The following is a 16,989-nucleotide window of genomic DNA, read 5'->3' as shown; positions in this document are numbered from 1 at the left end:
GTGCCCAGCCTCCAGGATATACAGTAGACCTTTCCCTCTCCCATGTGAGCAAAAGATTTTATCTTTGTTAACTGTTCCCTTAAGTGGGGGACAAATGTCAGGCTCATACACTTAAGTGATAGCACCCTGTCAGCTTGTAAAGACCCAAGTCGTTTTCATACCCTATCCAGGGTCTGTAGTCCAACTTTTCCTACCTTATTCTAACACTGGTCCAATTCCCAAACCAATATGATTGACCTGACAAGTCTCAAACACTTAGGACTCTCCACTTCATTCATTCATTCATAAGAAAAGTAGAAGAAATACTGTGCATTACATATCATTCCTGTGTGTTCCAATAATTGCACAGTAGCACAACTGAGAAAGGCGGGGGGGGGGCAGGAGGGGTGAGTGGATTAGACATGGACAAATATCATGGGTGATGGGAATTGACAGACTATCCTACACTCTTAAAAACAAGTGAGGACATCTAGCCATGTGGCCATCTGGAGCACAAATTTATTGAATTGAATCTGTACCCTTTTCAAAAGTGACATCCTGCCTTGCTGTCTCCTCTCTCAGGGCAGCATGATGACAAGTTGAGGTGAACATAAGGTGATGGTGAGTAGAGAGAAAGAAAATGGAAAAGAAAGGAAATACTTTTATTCCTTAAGCACACCTTAGGCTGTTGCTAAAAGGTTCGAGGCCAATTCGCTCTGGCAGCAGACTAAGAACCTCATCCACTTTGGAACTGCAAAGTACAATGAGCTAAAGGAAACCTCGCTCTAACAATTGTTTGACAGATAGTGTCATCGGTCAAAGAGACAAGTGGGGAGGAGAAAACAGGAATAACTGAGAGCTTATAAAAACAACATATGAAGATATTTTTGCTTCCTGAACCTCACAAATCACAAATTTAACGGGTGGGAAAACGTTCATTACCCCAAGAAGGACATTTTCCATTTCGCTCCAAGTGGCTAATTAGATATTAGTTCCAGGAATCTGGATTTTATGAAGGTAGTGGAAAGTTTCATATATTTAAAATAAAAAATAAAAAACTTGGTTTAACGCAAGACAGCTCACACTGTTACTGTGTGTTTAAGGCTGATTAATCAATCTGTGATCATTCTTTAGATGATCAGTATGGGACTACATGATATTGGTGCAAACTGATCGCTTTGGATGGAAAACAACTTTTAAGCCACAATCTTCCAGAGGGAAAAAAAAAAAAAAACTCAAACTGCTGTCAAGTGTCTCTTTTCATGACTATGAAGCTGATAAATGTATTAATTCCTCTGTTGACTCTTATGAGTGAAGCTTTGCCTCTACACATCATACTCATGCATTACAGAGGTTTGTTTGGTGATAGCATAACACATCTGGCATATATCCAGATCTGGTATATTTTGAGTAAACAGCAGGACTTTCTTACATACTAATGTTATGTAAAGAATAACTATAATAAGGGCATCTCAGATATTGGCATGTGCAAGCGTCAAACAGCAGAAATTTCATGCCAACATTACTTTCATTTCCTCATTGGAATTTCTGTCATGTTCGCTAGCCACGGTGGACAGATTCTGGAAATGTAAGGCTGTGTGTCACACATAGATTATCCTCTATACCAGGGGTGGGCAAACTTTTTGACTCACGGGCCACAATGGGTTCTAAAATTTGACAAAGGGGCTGGGCCAGGAGCAGAACAATGTAGTGAATCAGAGAACCAACGGCAGAATTCTCCATGCAGGTCATCTAGTGGTTTGCTGTATTTCTTCACGTTTCGGGTGGCCTCTTTCTGCATGGCTAGTGTGGGAAAAGTGAAAGATTTGTTTGAAATTTGTCTGGAGAATAAAGTCAGCTTGGATTTGAAGGCTGTCACATTTGTGTACATGTTGTGCACAAACTGATCTTTCCCCTGTAGCTTCACGTTCAACTCATTCATGTGTAAAAAAGTGTCCACAGCAAACGCGAAGTCACAAAGCCATTAACTCCAAAAATGCACTAATCTCCTCTTTGAGCTCAAACACTCATTGAAACACTTTGCCCAAACTTAACCAGTGGACACGAGAGTGGTAAAGTAAGTCCTGGTGATCTGCATTCAAAGCTAATGGGACATTGAATTTTGCCTAAATATAGTTGAATTAAAACATACCAAATGCTACTAAATTGACAAAACATTTTCTTTGAGGTGTAAATGTGCTAGATGAACACCTGCTACTACTGACCGCTAAGAACTATTACATTGATGCAAAAGAAAGGAGGTGTATCACTTGATGTTCTGCCCAGAAAGACAGAAAAAGCAAATTGTGGTCAATGATACCCAATTTATACTGTAGCAAAACAAACTGCACAACACTGCAAAAACACTGAACTGTGACAAGTAAGCAAAAAACATGTCGCAGAAGAAACTCTTTGTAAGCCTATAAGACAAGCGGATAGATTTATTTACAGTAGATCCAACTGTCCCTTCAGTGGGGACAATCAATAGTGTGTGAGACTATTAGAGAAGAGTGAGTATAGCCTTCACTCTCCGTATCCAAAGATGGGATTGACCAACAGAGAATTTCATGCTCTAGCAACACAGAGATCCACTTGTCACTTAACAACTGCTCTCATAGAGCATCTCAGCTTGTAATGGCAAAACAGTCTAAACGCACTGGAAGAATATAAACATATGCCTTGTCTGACACGTCACTGTGCAGCTTGTACATAATCAGCCATCAGGCTGCAACTCACTGATCGACCAGACGGATTTCCTTCCCACAAACTCATAACTCTTCAGCTAAGACAGCCCCTGTAAATACTATTCATTTCACTTTGTGAAAGATCCATACTGTGAAAACCTAAATCTGTTAATCAACTCTAGCCTCATTACTTACATGTCCCACCTATCAGGTTTAACACCATATTTATGAAAACAGCAGTAGCAACTGCAGACAGTCACATGGCTGTAACTGTACTGTGTATTCAGAGCTACAGCATCTATTGGACGTGATTTTCTTTGTTCTTTACAGTTCGGTGTTGTCTGGTTGTGTGTAGTACTGCCAGAATGCTTGGGTCCATGTACTTAAAAAAAGAGGGGAAAAAAAAAACCCTGGGTTGGTTCCCATGTTGTCAGAGATTTGCATCACCTCCATGTTGGAGTTTACTGGAAATTTTTTAAAATGTCTCTAAGCAACTTCATTATATTATGAAAAAAAATTCAATTTTTGAAACATTTCTGGTTGTCATAATACCGCAGCACAGACTGCTCTTGTGAAGGTCACCATCACCCAGTGGCTTCTGATGCTGGCACTTGCTCTGTTGTGGTACTGCTAGACCTAAGAGCAGCCTCTGAAACAACTGACCACAGTATTTATAGAAGTAAGTGTCTCTGAGACAGCTTTAAAACAATTTTCCCCTTATGCTTCTATCTATGTCTCTTCTTTACATCAAGGGTCAATTCTAGGTGCAATTTTAGTTTTCCTACACTTACTACCCCCAGGGCACATCATTCATTCATATGGCGTTTCTTTTCATTCTTATGCCAATGACAGTTAGATGTCCCTAGGACCATTGACTCTGGAATGCGACTTCCCTGCAGGGCTGCTCAATTTCAAAAACATATTCAGTGTAACACCAATAAAACTGAACCCTAGTCACTGGCAAGGAGGAGAAATAAAGACTGTGATTGTTATTAATATTATTATTGTTTATTATTATGTTGTATCTCATAAGATAAAGCATGCAGAGATATGTCTGATTCAGTCACTGTCTGACTAAATTTAGCAGGCTTAACGACCTATTTGACCAATATTTTCAGCAACAGTGGTTCTACTTGGATTATAACAAGACAAGGTCTTAAGTGTTATCAAGCTCATGCAGGGGTCCAGCATTCAATGCTGCAATCTTATACTATGATGCAAAGAGTATGATAAAAGGCAGAAAGAAGTCCACTGAAAACAGACATTAACAGTGATGCAAAAGGTATAAACATATGTGGCCCTGTCCAGGTTGAGGCTAGCCAAGAAATGTTCAGGAACAGACTGGACCCCTGACTTGTGTTGCATAACTGCTTTATTTATGTGGTGCTACCATTATTCTGAAATTGTTAAGAGGGATGAACAGGATGTGTTAAAAACTCTAAACAGGATGTCATAACATTGCTGACAGTGTTTACAGAATTCATGAAAAGTGTTATCTGTACATCTCTTACAGTCGCGTGTGCTGAATTACATCAAATCCAATAATAGACAGTAATCTATAACGAGTTTTTATTTTTTTTTATATTGAGCAACTTTTGAATGTCACTAATTGATTTTGTTGTTGACCCACCTCTGTTGTGTCACAATAACATAAAACCAAGTGAGAACATTCAGATTGTTAAAAAGCATACTGTCTGAGTGCATTTTTTATCCTACCTGCCACCTCCACAACATCACCAGGTACAATGTCCCGAGCCTTGATTCTCTGGACACTCTTCCTATCCTGGCGGTACACCTTCCCCATCTCTGGCTCATACTCCTTTAGTGCTTCAATGGCATTTTCTGCATTTCTCTCCTGAACAGTAGAAATAAGATTAAGATTAAAAACAAGTCAATTCCATGCAAACAAAAAATAGAAACTGGTTGAAAAGAAAAAGGGAACAAAGTGTCCACTCAGACATACTGTTACAGCAACAGCACAGCTATTCAAAATAGACAAGTTAACTCAGTCTAATCTTTACATAAGAAAAGTGACAAATCAACTAAGTGCATATCATAAGAGTGTTTAGCACAGAAAGTATAACAGAATTATGTAAACACTGGGTTAAAACAAAAAAAAATGTTTAAACCTACCCTAACATGGGACCTTAAATGCTAGCATAACTTTAAAAAAAAACCCCACAAAGTAACACTACCAATTCTCTTTGGTTCTTCCAAAGGTTCTCTCTCTTTGGTTCCCTTCTTACCTGCTAAGCTTCTTCCCAACCATTCTTCACTTGCACTTCTGTTAGCTCTGACTTTTCCTAGTCTGACTAACAGCTCTCAGATTGGACAGTTTTAGCAACAGCTCCAAACCTGGCCGGCAGAAAGGCAGCACTCAACTAGATATAGTAAGACAGGGCTCATGACCCAGGGCATTATGGTCTTTTGTAAGGGGGTAGCAACATGGACACAAAGCCACTAAAATAGCTGCCAGTACAGATTAGGGTTTATAAGGTTAAAGGGAGTTCAAATATGCATACAAAACTACCATTTCTTTGAATTTATCCTAATTTCAAAGTTTACTCTGTTTGCATAAACAAAGATAAACAAGCATCCACTTAACTGCCCATTTACACAAGCCACAACTTGTAACTTTTACAAATATTCCTAAGAGCAGATAAACATTTGTGTCCAGAAAACGAGTTTTTCCATATGCCATACTAAGGTAGATCTGTGAATGTAATGTGTGTTTACCTGCCAGACTCCAACAATTGCATTTGCTATGAGAATAAGTAGGATAACAAAAGGCTCCACAAAGGCTGTAATTGTTTCTTCTCCCTCTTCAAACCAGGCCAGTGCCTACACACAATGAGAGAAAACAGAAATTAACAATAATTAAATAATCTACAAATAACAATTAATACTAAAATGTGAGATGCTAAGAGCATTGTAGTCTTGATCGGGAATAACATTAGCTCAACCCCTAAATAGGAGCCAGAAATTAATACTAGAGCTTGCTGAATAACCACTTAAACAGTTGTTTACATAGGATTATATTTCAAAGTTATGTAGTTGGGTCACATATTTTTTGTTATCCATGCTTAGTTCAGCAATGTAAGGAGGATGATAAAACACTGCTCTATTCAGTAAGGTAAAAGTTTCTGGCCTTCAAATTGTGTTGCCCAGTCTTCATGGGACCTGACATTCTACATGATCTACTGAATGAGAATACACAGGATGTTAAAAATCACCACAATATATAATAGATAATATCAGTCCAATGTAGCCAACCCCAACCCATGAAAGAAACAAAGAGGAGGGAGAAGGCCAAAGCTATTTTTAACTAATTGTGTATCTAGTGGCCCAAAACTACTAGTTTTCCAGCCTTATCCCACAGTATATCATAAGAAAATGGTTATTTCTTCCCAGTGGCATTTCAACACACCTTGTTGGCAGGTTTTGCCAAGACCCTACTCTGAGTTTAACATGTTTGTCACAATATTTGAAGTGGTTAACAATCATTAAATTATTCATAAACAATATCAATCAAGCCTCTACCAGTATTGCAGGAACTGGGCCAAGTGTTATTAAATCATGTTTAGTAACCACTCTCTCCTCTTTCAGAATCTGTGCCAGGAGTCAATCGCGTAAAATGAAATTTCAACAGTTCCCCTATCTTCTACTACAACCTATTTAAGCATGATCAACCAAATGCCATTAAATTATAAGTATCTAACAGACAAAATAAATTGTTGCACATAATTAATTGGGCAAATGAATATAAATTCTAATGTTTGTAGATAACATTGTAGTCAAAATGTTGTCATGCTGAAATATATGTAAATGTGTCTGGATGTGCAAAGGTGACTGAGAATGTGATCATTACAGCTGGTGATTTATGAACTTTGCAATAACAGCTGGCTGTCATCACCATGCCTTGGTGGCTGACGATATTCATAGCCAGTGGGCCAACAGCCAATGCTAGAGTAGAAACGGAGCCACAAGGTAGTGAACTCAATGTACAAAAACTGCACTGGGAATTGCCACTCAATGGTGACAAGAACACAGGCATCACAAGTTATATCATTTGTATTCATGTCATGTTGGATTTCTGCTAACAATATGAATACTGATCATCAAAGGGATATTAATCATAAGTGTTAGTCCTTTCTAGAGTTTAGTGACATGTTAACAGAAAATTCAATCATCAGAGAAATATGTACTTCTCATGTGTCTTGTCACATTCACACTGAGGAAAAAGCCACAGCATTCTGCCCATTCCAAAACACCATGCCACATAGTCATCAAACATGTTAAAGTGACATGACTATCCATTTCCAGATTTCTTTTTAACTATGGATATATTTTACTATTGTTGTGTTGACATACTCTCTATAAAACAACAGGCTCAAAGAGGCTGCAGTGATGTACTTTTTGTATTGAGAGCAAAAGCATGTACTGAGAAAATAAAAAGAAAAACAAAAAAAAACCCTGAACTCATCACTGTAAATGTGAAAAGAAAGATGTAGCAGAGATGAACATAGACAATGTTCAGTTGGCAGAAGGGCAGTTTATTTTCTCAATGACACTGAATAATCTGCTTGGAGGACATAAAGCAGGCTCTTGTACTTAAGATCTCTGTGTGGTCAACTTTATCTTGAGTTGAATGTTCAACACAACCCTTACACAAGTGTCACAATATGTTTACAGATTTTTACTACCACTGACCTTGATAACATGGTAAAGGAAGTTGAGCACTTAGCTGTATACAAGTGCAGAAATTAAACATGAGCTATTGAGCTTGTTTTACTAATTAATCAATGTCTTACATGTCAGCTGAATGCACTTAATAAGCCACTTGTTCTGCTCACAATGCATGGGTTATACTCACAAAGGATATGCAGGCAGCCAGTAAAAGGATCCTCACAAGCAAATCTTCAAACTGTTCAATCACCAGTTCCCAGAGGGATTTACCTAGAAACAGGTTTTATTCATAAACAAATTCTAATGTTACCTTTCATCTAAAACAAATGGAAATGAAAGACTCCTAACATAAATAGGTGACTGCTTGCATTTACAAACAATTGTTCACTTACCCTCCTCAGCTGGCAATTCTGCAGATCATCCCATTTAGACAGCACACAAAAGAGACGGACAAGCAGTTACATGTCAGTACCTGACATACAATAATAGCTTTTTCAGTAGCAGTACTGAAGACAAAAAAAAAAAAAAATTCACACAGATAGGTTTCCTATTTGATCCACAAAGCTGTATTTTATTTTACGGTTGCCTTACAAAGCACACTGAGGGCCTCTGTACTAGAGTCTCATTCCTTGTGTATCTAATCATGCTTAGCCAGTAGAGATTCTGGTGGATAATTTGGTGCCGATTACTATCTTGAGTGACAGAAGTGATGCTTTTCGGGATGTCAACATACAGATCGTGACGTCGGCAACTTTGCTTTTTGTTTGGTATGATGCCAATTACAAATAGCTATGACCCATACATGACACAGGAAGAGTATAGCTAATCTAGCCTTTGAACAGACTGACGTTAACCAACTCCTTACCGTTTGGTCCATAGCGTTCCCGTTGTTTCTTCACTTGCTCTAAACTCAGACCTGTGCTTTCATTCACGTTGAAAAAGCTGTAAACCTCTTCGACCGTCTTTGTGTGTGCGTTGTCCATGGTGAGCAGCCACTTGAGGACACCGCTTGTTTCAACCTCAGCCTGTCACGGGTCTGTGCTCTTTTGGTGTCACCCCGTAATTTAAAATAAAAATATTTAAAAATATCAAAACGCCTGCCGACAGTGCTGACTCTTACCAACTTAATTTATTTAACCCAGGACGGCGCGGGTGCAGGTGCCTGGCAAGAGCGGACGAATTAATATTAGCAGCGACTGAGCTAACAGATAGCTAACATGCTAAAGCTAGCTAACTGTTGGGCTCCTTTGGCTCAGCTTGAATTCGCCGGTTGTGCTGCTAGCTTTGCCGTTGGACCTTGAATTATTAATTCACGTCAGTATCCCAGACTTAATTTGGATGTTATAATAGCCTCGTCTTCTTTTAAAACGGCGAATTCCAGAATAAACCTGTCCAAATAGATGATTTAAACATGTGGTTAAGTCGCAGCTTTGGTCCCGTTGTCCGCTCCGCCTGTGTATTGCGGAATCACCACCGTTCTCATGGGCACCAATCGCGTTTATCTGCTGCAGCTCTCGCGTACGTCAAATGCGGTGTTCGCTGTCCGCATGTGGAACGAGCTCATTGGTTGCAAACACCGGAAATCCTTTTTGCTCTCTCTCTCTCTCTCTCTCTCTCTCTCTCTCTCTCGCTCTCTCTCTCTCTCTCTCTCTCTCTCTCTCTCTCTCTCTCTCTCTCCGGCCCTTTCTCTCTCTCTGTGTGTGTGTGTGTGTGTGTGTGTGTGTGTGTGTCATAGCCTTCCACAGTCCTCATTCCATTTCCAAAGATGTTACTTGTCAAAAACGATGGTGATATAGACTGATTTGGGTGAACTTCTACATAATGTACTTTATGTAAATAAACACAACATGGCATCAAAATATTTTATTCTACTCATTTCCATAAAATTTAGGCCCAATTTAAAAATCTTAGAAATGTTTTGATCCATCCATCAATTTTCTCCGCTTATCCGAGACTGGGTCACGGGGGCAGCAGTCTAAGCAAAGATGCCCAGACTTCCCTCTCTCCAGACACTTCCTCCAGCTCCTCCGGGGGAATGCCAGGCATCCGAAACAGATGCCCGAGCCACCTCAGCTGGCTCCTCTCGATGTGGAGGAGCAGCGGTTCTACTCTGAGCTCCTCCCGGGTGACCAAGCTCCTCACCCTATCTCTAGGGGTGCGCCCGGCCGCCCTGCGGAGAAAGCTCATTTCGGCCGCCTGTATCCGGGATCTTGCCCTTTAATTTAATAAGTTCTTCTTTGTTGCTGTTTCAAAAGTGTTGCTGGAGTTTTGACCTCTTCAGATTGTTTTTCTTTCTCTATGCACAGTGTAAAGCCCCTTAAGGCCAGTTTGTGATTTTGGATATAAAGTTTGACTTGACTTGACTTTTATGTGGCTGGACACTTAACAGTCCAGTTTCACAGTTTTAAAAACTGAGCACATTGATTTAAACAGCAGAAGGATGAAAATTATCAGGAAGCAGACTGAGAGTGCATCCCTAATTCATAGCTGGTTGTAGCCTCAAAATATGAATCATGTGGTGCTTTGAAGCATGACATCACTTATGACATCGAACTTCACTGATTCCTGATACAGAAAATACAAAAATATTAATATGAAATAAATCACGAGTTGTGTACCATGGATTCAAAAACAGTGAAATATTATATTATTATTATTATTATTGTAATATTATTATAATTAATTCATATACTTGAATTATTTGTTGATGTTATAATATTATTGTAATATGATTATAATTCATTCATATACTTTCATTATCTGTTTTGCCATTGAAGTTAGTCTGTTTCCTTTTCATATTTGACAGCTACATGTGATGCTTGTTTTTGGATTAGCAGCTCTTACTGCACAGCCAGCAGATAAACCATTTCAACAGCTGTGGGTTTCATTGCTGACAATGAGAATGACTTTTAATTCTTTTTTGTTACATGTGGGGGCAGTGCAGAGGCAGCAAGTTCAGTCCAGTCTGATCCAAGTTTTGCTATGCAGCCAGCTCACTCTGTGTAGGAGTATGGGTGAGTGTGAGCTTTGCAGAGAGGTTGAGGTCTGTTTTTAAAGCTTCTCTAATGGCTCATTGTGAGAATAGATCATTTCAGAATCCTTCTTTGCAGTCAGATTGAGGGTGTCCATTTATTTCACATTCAGATGAGACAACTCAAGACACTGACAATGTTTATGTCTGACTACTGGGCACAGATGAACAAAATTTTTTACATTATGTCTTCTTGGTCAGTGACAAAATGCATGGTTGTTACACAAATAAATACATGTATCTTACCTTCATTTTGTCATTTGAAGCTTTTTTTCCTGGGCCAATTTTAAGACATTTATCACTTTGTAGCTTTTCAATTTTGAGATTTAACTCTCTATCATGTCTGCGTCTGCTTGCTACTTTCATAAAGAAGACTAAAGTATATACATGATCACTTACAACTTGCTTTGTCATTGTTTCTTATTTAGAATTACTAAAATCCAGTAAGATAAACACTTGTTTGAAAACTTGACACATGCCTTGTGTGATATGGGATTGTAGTGACCAACTGCAAAAACTTAGAAAAAAATCAACTGGACTAGATTTCTGGGTCGAAGACACTTCACCTCTCATCCAAGTGGCTTCACCAGTTCTTCTCTTGGATGAGAGGTGAAATGTCTTTGACCTAGAAATCTAGTCCAGTTGATTTTTTTCAGTTTACTATGACCTGGATGACTGAGAAGCTGCACAGACTTGTAGTGACCAAGATTTTTCCCATAGCATGCCTATGTTTGGCTTTGGGTTTTCGGCAGAAAAGAAGTTGATCACCTTATAAAGTGTCATAAAAAGTGTAAGTGTGCATATTACAGTCATCCTAGCATGAGAAAGTTAATTTTGCCTCTTGGCAAACAGTATCCCTCCTTGTTGCAGTGTCTTTGAGGGAGGCATAAATAACTTTCTGTTCTGGAAGTGCTGAACCTCTTTGCCATTTGACTTTGGACTTTATGCATGACAGTTACATAAATCAAGTACATTATAATGAGTGGCTACAGTAAATTAATATAGTGACCCCTCTTTATATGGTTTAAAATGGTGGAGAATGGCTAATGCTGTGCTTCATGTCTTTGGTTTATACAACAAACTTATATTTGTTATCTTGTCTGCTTGCTTAAATTGTATCAAGAGTTCAGGTGATGAGGATTTGAGCAAATGGAAATTATTTTCCTTTAGACCCATATCCAGCCTATACAATAAAGTACTGAGTTTTAGCCTTCAACACTATACTGTAATAATAAAAGTCTATTAAAACCGAGTAAAATGGGGCCTAACCTACTAATCTTTGAAGCCCACCTGATAAAAATCCCATTGTCAGCATTTTTTATGATATTTTTAATATTACTATGACAGTCACTATTGCAAAGTACAGGCCTAAACTAAAGTAAAACTTGGTAGCCTACTATATGAATTTAAAAACATTTTACCAATAGTTGTTAACACCACTGTTTGTGTGTTTTTGCTGGACTCCAGTGGACAAAAATATTACTAGATGTCAATTTTACATTTAATTCTTCGTAAACTGGATTCAGCAAAGTATGGGGAAGGCTAATCTTCCTTTATTTTATCTCCATATTAGATATAAACACAATATAATATAACATATTATTATTAGGCTACAAGACAAAATGTGTTTCAGGGTGTCAGTTCTCTGAGTCAGCTGAAAGATTCTGCTTATCTGTTGGCAGACCACACACATACACAGAGGTCCTGTTGTTCAATCCTCAAACACGTACAAAAATATTTTTTGTGTCACTTGTCTCCATTAAGACATTTCCGTCAAAAAGTGATACTTCAAAAGCCTTGAGCTTTTCATGAGGTGTTGTGAATGTTAAAATGTACCATGTAAATAATACATGCTAAAATAAAAGTAACATGAGCGACAGTAAAATCACAGAAAGGCATTATGTAGTTGCATTTTGTCCACAGTGCGGCTACATTTACAATTTACCCGCCCCCCAATAATTAAATAGTTTTGCGGAATACTTCCTATGGATGTAAGCTATGCGTCTGCGGAAACGATAATAAGGCAGGTCTCGCGATATTTACGTCAGGGGGTCAAAGTTGACTTTGGCCATGTGTGTTTTGCCGTTAATATATTTTTGGTTTTCCGGCGTACACTACAGACTTGTTTCATACAAGTGTCTTTGTAAATATTTATGACTAGAGTCTTTAAAATTTGTGTTATAAGACTGACTTTACGTGTTTGACAGCTTGTATATACCGTGCACATTTTCTTTTATGTTATTTTTATCAGAAAAGCGGGCACTGTACTGCGTTAGGTTCCTCTGATTAGATGTGAAGGTTTGCATATTTTAGCAGCAGGATCTTCTTATGATGACTTAGCGTGACATGATTAAAGTTCGACCACTGTTGAGTGCCTTAGTTAAGCACAGAGTGACATTGGAGAGACACGGTAAGACAATCCGTCCTTTTGCTGTTTTATAGGACTTGGCTCCTTACATTGCTTGTTTAAAATTTTGCTAATGTATTTGCAGTCTTGGGCTTGCAGGATTATGTTTCACATTATGCATAAGAACATTTACGGTAGCGTAAATCTTATTATAACAAGAAATCTTGATCGTTATAAGTAGATATTTTGTTCGTTTTTATGAGATACTTTTACGTTAAAACATTTTCACGTTATTTCTACATACTGCATTTTCTCGTTTTAACCACGTAATGTAGGCTATTTTGTCAACATAAAACATACTGTATTTTCTCGAGTACATGTATATAAAGGTAAAATCATCCAGGAATATTTTGTGCCACTTTCACAGGTTACCTTTGTAAGTTCTTTCCCATAATGAGTGAAGGATCCAAAGCTGAGCAGCCAGACAAGCTGCTGAAAAGAACCACTGAAGAAAATGAGGACAGTGCTGAATGGGTCCATACAGCAAAAAGAATAAAAGTGGAGGGGGAACACGCTGAAGATGAAAAGAGATATCCCAAAAAGAAAGTGGTTCTCCTTTTGGCATATTCTGGAAAAGGGTACTATGGCATGCAGGTACATGTTGTAGCTAGCTGGGATTTTTACTTATAAGCACTTTAATTTCTTACATCTTACTAGACTGAAATGTTTTATGTGTTTCAGAGAAATGCTGGAAACTCTGAGTTTAGGACCATTGAAGATGATTTAGTCACTGGACTTATAAAATCTGGTTGCATTCCCGAAAACCATGGTGATGACATGAAGAAGATGTCTTTTCAAAGATGTGCCAGAACAGATAAGGTATCTAGTTATTATTAGGCATTAATTTCAGTTTGAGGCCTACATGGCTGTAGTGGAATAAGACTCCAACATCCACTGAAATTATTCAGTGTAATTCCAGTTTTCAGTATATCATATTTCTGCACTGCTCGCTGTGCTAATGAAGTGTTGTGTTGAACCATGCTGAGCTTATTTATTGTGCTTCCTGATTGTTGTAGGTTGTCAGTTTTTTTTCATAAGAAGAGAAATATAATGTGTAGGTATATCATATTGTAACAGACCACAGTAAGAGTTTTTATACATCATTATTACTGGTATTTCATTATGACATGTTTGTTATTGTTGTTTTATTTGCACTGGTTTAGGGTGTGTCTGCAGCTGGCCAAGTAGTGTCTCTGAAGTTACGTTTGATTGAAGACATCATTGAAAAAATCAATGAGCATCTGCCGCCACAGATCCAAGTGCTTGGTGAGAGGCTGGTTACAGATCTCTGCTATTATAAGATGTGGGGATGACGAATGCTAAAGGACAGAATTTGTCTTGTATTGATGACACTAGTTGGTTCTCTTATTGAGTGAAGCTAGCTGTTGGCATCCAGATATTCATTTTTACTTTTGTTCCCACAGGTATTAAACGGGTGACCCAGAGTTTCAATTCTAAAAACAACTGTGATGCTCGTACATACTCCTATATGCTTCCAACAGTGGCCTTTTCCCCAAAAGACTATGATACAGGGAATACAGCAGCGTTTCGCCTAGAACCAGACACACTTGAGAGGGTCAATCGTCTGTTTTCTCTCTACAAAGGCACCCATAACTTCCACAACTTCACCTCCCAGAAGGCTCCAAATGACCCCAGTGCCCGCCGCTACATCACAGAGATGTCCTGTGGAGAGCCATTTATCCGCAGCAATATTGAGTTTGTGGTGATTACAGTGCGAGGCCAGAGCTTTATGATGCATCAAATCCGCAAGATGATTGGCCTGGTGATTGCAGTGATAAAGGGCTACGCAGAGGAGGAAGTGCTGGAACGGAGCTGGGGACAGGAGAAAGTAGATATTCCCAAAGCTCCGGGACTGGGGCTGGTCCTGGAAAGGGTTCACTTTGATCGGTACAACAAACGCTTCGGAGGTGATGGGCTGCATGAGCGCCTGGAATGGGAGCATGAAGAAGAGGCTGTCAAGGCCTTCAAGGAGGCTCACATCTACCCCACTATTGTTGACACAGAGTGTCAGGAGGGCTCCATGGTGAGCTGGATGGCCACACTTCCTAACCATGACTTTGAAGGTACAGCAACTGGAGCACGAGAGAAAAAGGACCAAAAACAGGTATATGGCAGTTCATTACAGAATAACACATTTATTTGAAATGTTGATGTTTGACGTTAAAAGTCCATTCTGTTATGTATTGTTCACTGTTACTCTCATTTTCCCACAGGACAATGCAGATCTAGGAAATGATTCTGGTTAGGTCACCCTTTCTGCTGAAAGAAGAGACTTTTTTTTACCAAAACATTCACTCACTTTTGTTGGGGATTAGCTTTCTTTCTTTTCAGGACTGAAAGTGTATATATTCCAAGACTGACCATTTCTTAATGGGATAACATTTTATTTCTGTTATATGAAGTTATTAAACATGAACAACTATATATAAAAAGCTTCTCTGTTCTTTATTATAATAATTGTTTCTTATTGATAACTGCATCCCGATGCAAAGGTGAATTCCTGTATTATTATTATTATTATTTTTTTTTTTTTTGGATGATCACTTATGCAGTGACTTACATTTACATCAAAACAAAAGGATGGGCCTTATATGTACTTTACATATCAGTAAATGTTATCACTGCCACTGCGGACATGTTTCTCAGCCCCAGTTTTTGTAGTTTACTAGTTTTACATCTTTCTCTTGTAAGGTGTTCCTTAACTGTAGGTTAGGATTTTGATGCGATGGCTCTGTAGTCTGAGTTGACCAGATCTAGTGGGTATCATTGTTATGTAAAATCCTATGATTACCCTGATACACTGTTGGAAGTTTTTTTTTTTTAGGAACACCTAGCTAAGACTAATGTAGCCTAATACAACGACCCTACAATGAATACTAGTTTTAGCATGGTGTTCCTAATAAAATGACAACTACATAACCACGTTGCTAATGCAGTTTTATGACCAAAATGAATGAGCAGTTGTTTCTGCCCAGTGTCTTCAAAATGGTAGATAATGCATTTGCAGTCACTTTGTTGAAAACTATGTGTAAAACAAATCTTAGATTTTACCTGTAAGAATAGAATTTGTATCTTTGAATAATAAAATATTGAATAATAAAAATCTGTATGGTCAGGGTTAAAAAGCTGCACAAGCACTTGAGCTTTTACATCAGGGAAAGTGAAAATCAGGCATGATTTACAATTTTTTGTATATGGACAGAAATAGTTTTGTCCATTGATATATTACTGAAGGAGTGTACCAGCATAGGCCCATGGTCTCATTGGGCCCTTGAACCAGGGCCTCTGTTTAAAGTCACCAACATTTCTTGTTGATAAAGAAGCTTAAAAAAGATACAAAGAGATGTACAATGACCACAAAAAGAAAAACTTCTCATTTTTATTTTTATTTCTTTTACTTTGCATGTCTGTCCAGAGGCCCATTGTTTCACAATCCATGTTTTGATCACATCATGCAATTGGTTTGAAATGTATGTGTTGATGGAAGCCAGTTGGGAAGTACTCAATGTAGATTGTTGATGAAATATGTTACAGAGCTGTTCCCTAACTGAGGTATTATTATTATTATTAAAGGGATTCTGGAGGTGGGGCTACATCAAGGATTGTCTTTGAGTCCCTTCTTGTTTGCTATGATGATGGACAGGTTGACAGATGAGGTCAGACAGGAATCTCCATAAACAGTGATGTTTGCAGATGACTTTGTAATCTGTAGTGAGAGCAGAGAGCAGGTGGAGGAACACCTGAAAAGGTGGAGGTCTGCTCTGGAAAGAAGAGGAATGAAAGTCAGTCATGGTAAGACAGAATACATGTGTATGAACGAGAGGGAGGGAAGTAGAATGGTGAGGTTACAGGGGGCTGAGGTCAAGAAGGTGCAGGAGTTTTAAGTATTTGGAGTCAACAGTCCAGTGCGATGGGGAGTGTGGAAAAGAGGTGAAGAGGCAAGTGCAGGCAGGTTGGAGTGGGTGGAGAAAGGAGGCAAGTGCAGGCAGGTTGGAGTGGGTGGAGAAAGGTGTCAGGAGTGTTGTGTGACAGAAGAGTGGCAGCAAGAATCAAAGGAAAGGTGTACAAGACAGTAGTGAGACCAGCTATGCTGTATGGGTTAGAGACTGTAGCAGTGAGGAAAAGACAAGAGGCAGAGATGGAGGTAGCAGAGATGAGGATGTTGAGGTTCTCTTTAGGAG

The 16,989-nt window shown here is 38.7% G+C and overlaps 2 protein-coding genes across 2 annotated transcripts in view; one reads left to right on the top strand and one right to left on the bottom strand.

Moving 5' to 3' along the window:
- atp2a2b (ATPase sarcoplasmic/endoplasmic reticulum Ca2+ transporting 2b) overlaps window positions 1–8,909 on the bottom strand; it is a 24,894-nt gene extending 15,985 nt beyond the window's left edge. The window contains exons 1-5 of the mRNA XM_020609805.1: window positions 8,215–8,909; window positions 7,742–7,759; window positions 7,537–7,619; window positions 5,400–5,504; window positions 4,380–4,518 (exon numbers count right to left, since the gene is read on the bottom strand). Coding sequence (XP_020465461.1) covers window positions 4,380–4,518; window positions 5,400–5,504; window positions 7,537–7,619; window positions 7,742–7,759; window positions 8,215–8,332 — 463 coding nt within the window. The 5' untranslated portion in view covers window positions 8,333–8,909. The remainder of the gene's footprint in view (window positions 1–4,379; window positions 4,519–5,399; window positions 5,505–7,536; window positions 7,620–7,741; window positions 7,760–8,214) is intronic.
- A 3,506-nt stretch (window positions 8,910–12,415) lies between these two features.
- Window positions 12,416–15,258, top strand: pus1 (pseudouridine synthase 1). The gene is made up of 6 exons (XM_020609759.1): window positions 12,416–12,790; window positions 13,155–13,381; window positions 13,469–13,606; window positions 13,951–14,053; window positions 14,212–14,912; window positions 15,022–15,258. Exons 1-6 carry the CDS (start codon window positions 12,727–12,729, stop codon window positions 15,052–15,054), a joined length of 1,266 nt encoding a protein of 421 aa, XP_020465415.1. The 5' UTR covers window positions 12,416–12,726; the 3' UTR covers window positions 15,055–15,258.
- The last annotated feature ends 1,731 nt before the right edge of the window (window positions 15,259–16,989 follow it).

The sequence above is a fragment of the Monopterus albus genome, unplaced genomic scaffold (assembly GCF_001952655.1).
Source record: "Monopterus albus unplaced genomic scaffold, M_albus_1.0 scaffold102.1, whole genome shotgun sequence".
Classification (NCBI taxonomy): Eukaryota; Metazoa; Chordata; class Actinopteri; order Synbranchiformes; family Synbranchidae; genus Monopterus; species Monopterus albus.
The sequence above is the reverse complement of the archived record's forward strand: the minus strand, read 5'-3'. Positions and strand labels throughout refer to the sequence as shown.

Coding starts and splice junctions, on each gene's coding strand:
- pus1 (XM_020609759.1), top strand. CDS start 12,727: ATGATTAAAGTTCGACCACTGTTGAGTGCCTTAGTTAAGCACAGAGTG. Junction 13,382..13,468: donor AAGGGTACTATGGCATGCAG/GTACATGTTGTA, acceptor TATGTGTTTCAG/AGAAATGCTGGAAACTCTGA. Junction 13,607..13,950: donor GATGTGCCAGAACAGATAAG/GTATCTAGTTAT, acceptor GCACTGGTTTAG/GGTGTGTCTGCAGCTGGCCA.